We start from the raw sequence: 9778 nt of genomic DNA on the forward strand, positions 1-9778 counted from the left end.
AACAGCTGTACCACTTTTTTCTTGCGATTAACGTTTATCAGCTTATTGTGTTCTCATGCTAGGTTTGAGGATGTGCTAAACTTGCTACCGACAATGCTAACAGTCCACAGGGCAGTAAGGTCCAAAAGCAGAAGCGGAGGAAGACTATAAACACGTAGCATGTCGGCGTCAGTAGGCGGGAAATCGCTGGCTCTGAGTCAGGTAAATGCAAAGAAACAGGTACCCGCTCAAGTACACACGTTCAGTATTACTTTGACTTGTTCAGTACCAGACTGCCGCCAAGGGTTAATCCAAGTTTAAAAATAATGCTAGCACGGTTAACGTGATATGGTTATTGTTTTGGCTCTACTCCACCGTCATTCGTTTTTAGTCCGACGTGTCATTTTCAAATGTGTTTGAGGATGCTTTCATATTAATTGATGGGTTTAAAAAAACAGGTAAGTGATGCTGTTGGTGGTTCCTGGAACCTGACCTCATCTGGTCACACAGCGCCACCTACGGGACAGTTTGCTGGTGCTTTTATCTGTAAAATGGCAGTTTTAACCACAGCCTCAATTGATGTAGTAATGATTACAATGATGATAATAATAATTATTATATATTGTACATATAATAATACATGCAATAATAATTTAGAATGAACACAGCTGCTAGTGTGTAACAGCTTCAGCCTTGTTAACCTAAATATTTATCACTGTGATCCAGACAATCCTTTAATTGTTTCTCAAGTCTGTGTAGAGATTACTGAACACTGAAAAAATAGATAATATGTCACCTTATGTGGTGTTGTGGGCAGATTAGTAACTTGGTGGGTGGATAGAGGTGTTTTTTAAATACTACCCTAACAACCTTTCAGATCCATCTGCATTGATGTTTGTCTGTTTCACCTTTCAGGATGTATTTGTCAGAGTGAGGAAAAGAGATTTAGAGAAGTTAACCACAGAGGTCATGCAGCTGAGGGAGTTCCTGCCCAAAGTTCTGAACAGGGACCTGATTGAAAGGCTGCGCAAAGCTCGAGTAGCTCAGACAAGTATGTTTCCATTAAACCTAACCTTGAGGCAGAAAATGTTTTGATAAGGTGGATACTCTGTCATATAATGTGTGTTTTATCCAGTGACATTTGACTGCTGTGAGGTACAGTCATACTCATACGAGAGTTGTGATTGGTGCTGCATTCTACTGAGCTTTTTTCATGAACAGTGGAACTAGATTTTTATTCTTATCGTCGATTCAAGACTTTTATCTAAGTGGAGAAGCGTGGTTCACCCTGTTGCTAGACATGACGCATGCTTTTTAAAGGTGTGATTCACCTGTTCACATGCTGATGGTTGTTGTGTTTATTTGCTTACATTTATTACCATGCTGGTAATTTCAGTACGTGATCTATTTGATAGGCCTTCTGTGATTGTTGGCCAGCTTCTATAATTGACATAACTCAGACCCAAGTCATCACTGCTGGGCTGCTGCATTTTTCCAGCCACCGAATATCTTGGTGTTGTGATCGCTTTCATTTCTGGCGTTGTATCGTTGTTGCATTGGGTGGGGGATGTGCACACATCTCGATTGAGATCAGCCACAAATCTTAGTCCAGCACGATCTAATCTTGAACGCTTCATTAACTCTCTGTGATTCAGAGTTTGGAGAACATTTCTCCTACCTCTTTCTCTTTCCACCGTTTCTTCCTTTGCTTAAGAAACTGTGTAACCTCTAAGCCAGGCATGTCCAAACTATTCCATAAAGGGCCGTGTGGCTGCAGGTTTTCGTTCCAACCAAGGAGGAGCACACCAGCTTAATTAGCTGAGCTCAGTCTTCAGCTGATAACTCAGTGATCCCTTGATGTTGATTGGCTGGCCTGGTGTGCTCCTCCTTGGTTGGAACGAAAACCTGCAGCCACACGGCCCTTTATGGAATAGTTTGGACATGCCTGCTCTAAGCAGTCCTCCTCCCTACTCCTAACAGTTTTTCACCATCTTTGTGAATAACTTACAGGATCTCATCTGAACTGTAACGGGGAAACATCATCATTCTAAGAATTTTGTCACTAAGAGCAACTCTTTTCACAAGGAATTTTTATGAATATGGCCACAGATGTGGCCACCTGACCTTATATACACATACAGTACCAAGATCAGAGGCTGTATTCACAAAGATTCTTATCTTACCACTAGAAGTCCCGCTAAATGACACTACGAGGTCCCATCTAAGAGTTTCCTCTTAAGCACTTTTCATTTCACAAAGCTGCTGAGAGACACTTTTACTAAAGAACTAAGAGAAGGGAACAGATGGGCGTCACCCTGTTGCTATGGATTACATCATTTTTCATGAATTAATTTATTCACCTGGTTGACAGTGATTGGTTGGCAGATGACCATGTCATGTCATTGAATTTGAAATAAAACAACTCTAAATGTTAGAGAGCTGTGTAGATTGAATTACACTGTGCTCGCATTTCATACATGAAACCAAGTAAAATGTTGTCCAGTAGATTGTATTTGGCATCACTATCTGCTTGTTGGTGTTGTGATATTTTGTACAGCTGGCCCAGCAAATCGTCATCCTTAGGTGACATAATTCTATGTATGGCATCGATTTTATTGGATCATTGCTTTGCTGTAAACTTAGTGTCACATGCACAGATAAGAAATTCCTTTCTTGATCTGTAAACCCACAAATCTCTGTCTGTATGTTTGTGTATGAGAAGTGAAGGGGCACCTTGTACAGGATAAGGAGCAGTTGCGACAGAAGTGTCTGCACCTGCAGTCGCGACTGGATGCAGTGCAGACTGAATGTCAGAAAGAGAGAGAGGTGAGAGAGGCAAGATCATGTCTGACTGGAAAGAAGTGTGTGTTCACAATGTATGTGTAAGGCCTTGACTCAAAACAATGAGATCAATGAGCAGGCATTGGTTTCTCTGCCATAGAACTTTGCAGATAGCTTGACTGAAATTCCACTCTATGTAGAACCATGGTGTTTTCAGGCTGTAGCTCAGCCATTATTTTGTGTATATCAGGAAACCTTGCTGTGCATTACCACTTACAGTTGTATGTGTACAGGAGAAGCTGCTTCTACGTGAGCAGCTATGGCAGAGCGGAGCAGAGCTGCAGCAGCAGGCCGACTTCTGCTCTGGTTTGGGATCTGCAGCCTGCAGTCTGCTGTGGAGCAGCTCTGCCAGGGAGCACACGATCACACACTGGCTGGCTGATGTAAGTTGTTTCCACAAGTTTGACTTTGTGAGTGTTTTACTCAGACAGTCAGACTCTCAGAGTTTCATATTAAACAGTGAGATACTAATTGGAAATTTGACAACTGATTGGTGGAGTTGTGTCGTCCAGTGCATGTGCATATACGTGTGTGTGCTGATGGTGGTGCAGGGGAAGCTGCAGTCCTTCCTGACAGTGGCTGCTCAGACTCTTGAGAGCTTCGTCAGGTCTCTGGATGAGGAGGTGAAAACTGAAACCGAGGACCACAACTCCCAGGAGCACCAGTTTGTACTGGCTCTGGCTGGAACCATTACTAGTGAGTTCACAGCATCAGTCTAGGAACATATTAGTGTATTCACACATGCTTCAAGATTCCTATTTTGTACTGCTTTTATAGTATAATAGCACATTGGTATTGTTCTATACCACTGAGTTTTACCTGGATCCACTTGGTCACAGCAGCTCATATGATTCAGGTGCAGAATGTTATGTTGAATTATGTTTTGGACCCAAAAGCAGAACTCAGACAAGTAGATTTTTGAGTAAATCTAGTTTTATTGAAAAGACGATGAGGATTTGGAGAGCTGATCCACAGTTTATGGTGAAGCAGGACAGACAGAGAGAGTTGGGTTGTCAGCCAGAGGACAGACTAGCTGGTCACTGGGCGAGGCAGGCAGAGATCACAAAAGGATATGAGCCCCAGGTACAGAAATTATGGGCACACAAAAGCAGACACAAAGGAAAATACTGACAAACATAGAGCTTAGCCAGAGCATAATACTGCATCGATAAATTGAACGGTGTGGCAAAAACTGAAAAGTAGAGCCAGGATATATACAGCACACTGAAGGAGCTAGATGAGTGAACGGGCTGCAGCTGTGCAGGTTGTTTGGCAGGCAGAGACAGGTGATTGGCAGATGCCCGGGCAAACTCGCACACAGACAGAGAGAGAACAAACATGGAACAATGCATAGGTGAACAGCAGGAGCACAAAGAATGAGGGAGGGGCACTGCCGGACCATGGCACAGAACAGTAAACTGGAAGCATAACATAGTGATCATATCAAACAGTTTTAATATCATTGATGTCAGTTCTGAAATTCCTCCTACAGGAAGTGAATGCAACATAAACTGATAATGTGTTAATGCCTCACAGCAACTCTTGACCTTGCATCTCTCAATAACCTGCTTTGTCTTTATTCCATGTCAATCAGACATAGCGGCAGTAACGTGTGGGCGGGACTTCCTGTCCAGCTCGGCTCATGTCCTACTTGACACTCTAATGATGCTTCTGGAGTTGATGAAGCCTGGTGTCTTCCCCAAACTGAAAGTGTACGTGGAGCTGTGGTAGAATACACAACACAAACCACTGGTACTTTCATTGTTGGTCTGATGATGGCCTGAAATAGAGAAATTTAGATTTAACCAAATATGAAACATAAAGTTGAATCTGATCTGATCATCTGACCCATAAATCATGACAGGACTAGATCCCCCTTGACCAACTTTAACTTTTTCAGAAAGGACAGACAAATATTTTTGCAAGATACAACACTCACATGCTACATATATATGTTGAAAGAGTTACCGGTCGCTATAATCACTCTTCCTGTCCCGTACTGGTTGTGCAGAGATTCCTTCATAGAGTGCTGATATTGTAAGAACTGGGGGACAAAATTCTCAGTCCACATTGTGTATAAAACTGACCTGTAGAGATCAGCTGAAGTTCATATGAGCCGATCGATGCACTTTTTAACTGTTGTTCAGATGTCAAATTATGCATGCTTGAGAAGTTTTTACAGCTCAGCCAGGACAAAACTAAAGTTTTGGTTATTGGTTCTGAAGCTCAGAGAGAGAAACTCGATGAGAAACTCTGTGCACTGGCACTAAACCCCTGTCAACAGGTAAAAAACCTGGGAGTCATCTTCATCCTCATATTAGAAATGTCACTAAGACTGCATTTCATCATTTGAAAAACATTGCAAGAATGCTTCTGTTTCTCTCTTAAGCCAATACAGAGACACTAATGCACACTGTAATGCTCTGCTTTCTGGTCTCCCTAAAAACAATATAGCTAATAATTAATTCAGAAGTCAGCAGCACATGTGCTGCAATGACCAGAAAGAAAGCACATATTACACCAATTTCAAAGTCTCTGCACTGGCTACTTGTTTGCTATGGGATTTATTTTAAGATCCTCTTAATGGTCTTAGTCCAACCTATTTGCTTTTATCCTATGAACCCTCTGGAACCCTCACGTCTTCTGGTAGTGGCCTTTTAATTATACCAGAAGTCTGAAGGAAAAACCCACGGTGAGGTTTTATTACTGTGGTCTTTGTCTCTGGAACAGCAACTCAAGACCTACCTTTTTAATCTGGCTTTTCATTGAACCTTATTTACTTTATTGATTTCTCTTTCCTTTATTCATTTGTTTCAGCCTGTTCTAGTTGGTATATCCATTTTACTCTTTTTGTATTTTCTTGATTGTTTTCCTCTTCATAACTTCATAACGTGTGGTTTAGCTTCATCACGTCTCCCTCCCCTTGCTATTTTATTCTCTTATTAGTTTTATCTTTTTTTCCTTTTAATACCACACCTTACACTTCTGGTTTTACTCACATTATTTACAATGACTTTATTTAAATGTTTATCTATTATACTTCATGAATCTTTAATTATTTTTTATTTTATTTGGCCATTCAGAATTTTTACATTTTTATCTTACTTCTGGTGTCTGATTCCTGAAAATAGAGAGGGGGAATGATCACAGTGACCATTAACTCTCTCACCGTTCATAATGTCAGTGTTTGCCAGATTTGAAAAATCTGAACCTATACTTTAATAAATGGCGTGACCTCTGAAACTTAACGTCTTGGCTGTAATTGCAACATGTTCAACCAAAAAGCTTAAATAACCACAATAAAGGAACATCATCGCTTATTTAACTGCATAGTGTAGACCAGCCATTTGAATGCACACTGACCATTTACAGGTTAGATTAGAACTGGAAATAAATGCATTTATAGATTGTCAGGCATGTCAGTATCTAGATGTGGCCAGTAGGTGTCAGTGTTGTACTTAGAAAGCATGCAGTTGTGTTTTGGTAAAGCTGACTATGTACTAACTATGACTATGTTGTGCTGCAGATTGATGCTGATGGCTCTGTATAATGTCAGTATCAGTGTTAAAGGACTGAAGTACATCAGTGAGAACCCAGGACTCCTGCCTCTCATCAAGACCCTGCTGAATGGTAAGGAGACTATTTGGAAACACGCCTCATTCATATAACTTAACTCTGGCACAAATTTTACACAGGGACCAGCTTCCTTCAACCTATCAGAGGTCATTAACTCTCTAAATAGCAAGTGCACCAAAGGCACCACTGATAAAGGAACACTGGAAAGCTGTTATGTACTGTTTTTGTCATTTACATATACTTGTAAAGTACATTTACAGTATATCAAGGCAGTTACAGGGTTTCCATTATGAACTGCTCAGTACAGATCTGAGAGAGGGCAGAAGATTTGCTAGAGTCACAAATGTCAACAGTAAATCACCAATAAACTAAAAACAGACAAAATCAGTAGGGTACCAACTTCAAATTCATAATTCAAATAACTAGTACAGTACCTGTACATGTAGTACATAACAGTACATTTGTGTGTATAGTGTGAAAAGTTATTTCTTTTCAGAATAGTTTGTTATTGCATTCTTCCGCATAATGTGCAGTTGTAGCTCATGTTTGCCCATTGTTGCTTCTGTCTTTCTTTTATTAGAGGGGGGCATGGCTTTTTGCTATTCCAGTAATTTCCACAACTAGATATTTAGCTAAAGTAAATGGGAAGGGGATGAGATAACATTTTTGTGTTTCATGTGTGCTTAAATTAGTGTTCATTTCTTTGAAGTTGTTTTTTATGATCTTTACCAAGTATGAAAAAAGGTATTTTGTAATTCTTTCTTTTTAGATGATGTGAGACATGTAGTAGTATAACAGTTACAATGCACAGCTGTAACTGTAACTGGCTTGGCTAATATTTCCAAAAGAAATGAAGTTTTCACAAGATAGAAAAGTATTAAAATAATTTGTATGCAATAAACATATTCTCATTCCAAAAATGAATTAAACTGGAAGGAAGAAGGAACTGCAACACATAGTTCACTCTCTCCAAATGTATGAGGATGGAAGTTGGATTATGTTAGATGTAACAGACAATTTCGACTTAAATATAGTCAATATATTAACTCCAAATGAAGATGATCTAATATTTATTTTAGTAATAATGTTATCTACACACAAAATAATAACCAAAATGTGACAGTTGGAGGTTTCAGTACAGTTTTAAATCTAGGCAGAGCTCCTCCAACAGCTGTCCCCAGGCACTTGAAGTCCAAGGCATCCTTAGATTTAGTGGACATTTGGAGGCTACACGTTCCAGCCTGAAAAACTATTACATGGCTCAGAGGACAACAAACTAGTCATATTGATTATTTTCTTATCTCTTGTTTCCAAGGTATCAAAATGTATTATTGGTGATTACCTAGGATCTGATACCAAAGATCTGATGTGTTATTGTAACAATTCAAGTCATTTCATTCAGTTTCTTACCTTTAAATGATGCAGTGTTTATTTTTCATTCTCATTTGTTCTCTTTACTCATCTGACTGAGTCCTTTCATGTGCATTCAGAGGATTTTTTTTTTGGTAAACTATGATCAGACACTCAGTTTTGAAGGTGAAGTTTCAGAAGGAGAGTTATTGGATGCCATTAACTCTTTCTCTCCTGGTAAATCACCGGGGATTTATGACATTCCCATTGAGCTTTTTTTCAAATAAATGAAAAAACATTTTATGATCAGACAAATAGAAACAGCCCACTGTCACATTACTCCCAAAGCAAGATCCAGACATACATAGATCCTGTATATGTGAAACATTAGAGACCACACATGCTATGCTGTGATACCTGTATCCTCTCTATTGTTTTGCATTTAGAATACAAGTTATTGATGATAATAAAATGTGATCATGAAATCTTTGATTTTCTTGTGGTCTCTAACCTCTTACTTTCATTATTTTAATGTAGTAGTCCATCAGTGACGCACACTAACAGCAGCATTGCTACATTTGGCATTGCCAGTGTCCCTGTTGTTGTGAAGCGACAAGGCAGGAAGCCTGCTTAAATTAAAGCTGATTTTAGTCAAACAAAACAGGCAGGCAACAAAAACTGAGGGAGCAGGCTGGGGCCAAATCCAAGAACAAAAGAGAAATGTAAATAACTAATAACAAACCAGTGTGGCACAAGGAACACTAACTAGCTTCGATCTCTGTTGTTGATCTCTGTCTCTGTCTCTGACAGACAGAGACTGGGAGGTGTGTCTCCACTCTCTGCGTCTCCTTCAGTCGGTGCTGTTGGAGGAGGAGGTGCTGCTTTTGCTGGGCTCTTCTCTGCTGGATCCAGACATCCGGGCTCGCGTCAGCCAGCTCACCTCCACGGTGCAGCCCAGCCTGAGAGCAGCTGCCCAGCAGACCTTGGAGGACCTGCAGGCCCTCCAACAGGTATCACAGTCACAGCACATATTGAACCCTTGTAGCCCCTCCATACCATAAATCAAAGCAAAGTAATTAAGTATATGTGTTTAAATACATGTATTATTCTGCAACAAATACTGGTTGGTTGTCACAGGTAGTGATCAGTGGTATGATTCCACAGATCTCACTGTTTGCCTCAGTACATGTACTGACAAAAAAACCCACAAATGGGGGGGGTTACATGCACAATTTTATACACAACGTTATTAACCCTATAATGCCTGACCCAAGAAATAATGGACAGAAAAATCTATTTTTTTTTATTTGAAGACTTTATTTGGCCCTTTAACATTTTTTTTATTTAAAAAAATTTGCAAATGTGTTTTTTTGTTTGTATTGTTTTGAGCAAAGTTTTTACCATATGGTAATGCAAAACGTTTCAGAAATGCATGTATCAAATATGATACCCACGGCATTATAGGTTTAAACATGGTGTGTTTCTCATAAAATGAACACCCTTACACTTGTATAATAACTACGCTTTTCCCTCCCAAACTCCAGAATCTGAGTATGGAAGTGTCATTGTTGTTAAAGGTTTAACCGCCCAGATGTCTCTGACTTTAGTGAAAAATTCATTCTAACTGTCTGTGACCTGGAGGGTTCAGGTTTTACACATCACAATCATTAAGCTGCTTATTCAACTACGGTATGATCCCATCTAGCTGTGATGTCACGAGTCCTGTTCCGGTTCTGTATGTCTAGGTGTTAAACTGAGATTAATGTGAGCACAGAGAAGCTTCCTCTCTTCAGCAGATAAATGTGAACACATGCATCATTCTGCACAGTGAAGCTCAAACGTCCGAGTGAGGGAACAATAAGATGAACAATTTGAATTTTGACAGGACTGCAAATTGTGACACTTGTGAATAATGAATAGGGCTTATTACTTTAGCTTTTCTTTTTCTTTAATCTGACGGTGTATATCTTAATTTCAGGGATGTAAACAGAGCAGCCTCTGAAGTGGATTCAGTATCGTCCGTACACTTCTC

The 9778-nt window shown here is 39.8% G+C and overlaps 1 protein-coding gene across 1 annotated transcript; it reads left to right on the plus strand.

Moving 5' to 3' along the window:
- The first annotated feature begins 159 nt into the window (after nt 1-159).
- Nucleotides 160-9503, plus strand: LOC121627130 (heat shock transcription factor 2 binding protein). The gene is made up of 9 exons (XM_041965813.1): nt 160-219; nt 895-1030; nt 2702-2805; nt 3054-3203; nt 3372-3516; nt 4415-4532; nt 6347-6450; nt 8557-8756; nt 9492-9503. The coding sequence occupies exons 1-9, from the start codon at nt 160-162 to the stop codon at nt 9501-9503; spliced, it is 1029 nt and encodes a 342-aa protein (XP_041821747.1).
- The last annotated feature ends 275 nt before the right edge of the window (nt 9504-9778 follow it).

This window comes from Chelmon rostratus, chromosome 24 (assembly GCF_017976325.1).
Source record: "Chelmon rostratus isolate fCheRos1 chromosome 24, fCheRos1.pri, whole genome shotgun sequence".
Lineage (NCBI taxonomy): Eukaryota > Metazoa > Chordata > Actinopteri > Chaetodontiformes > Chaetodontidae > Chelmon > Chelmon rostratus.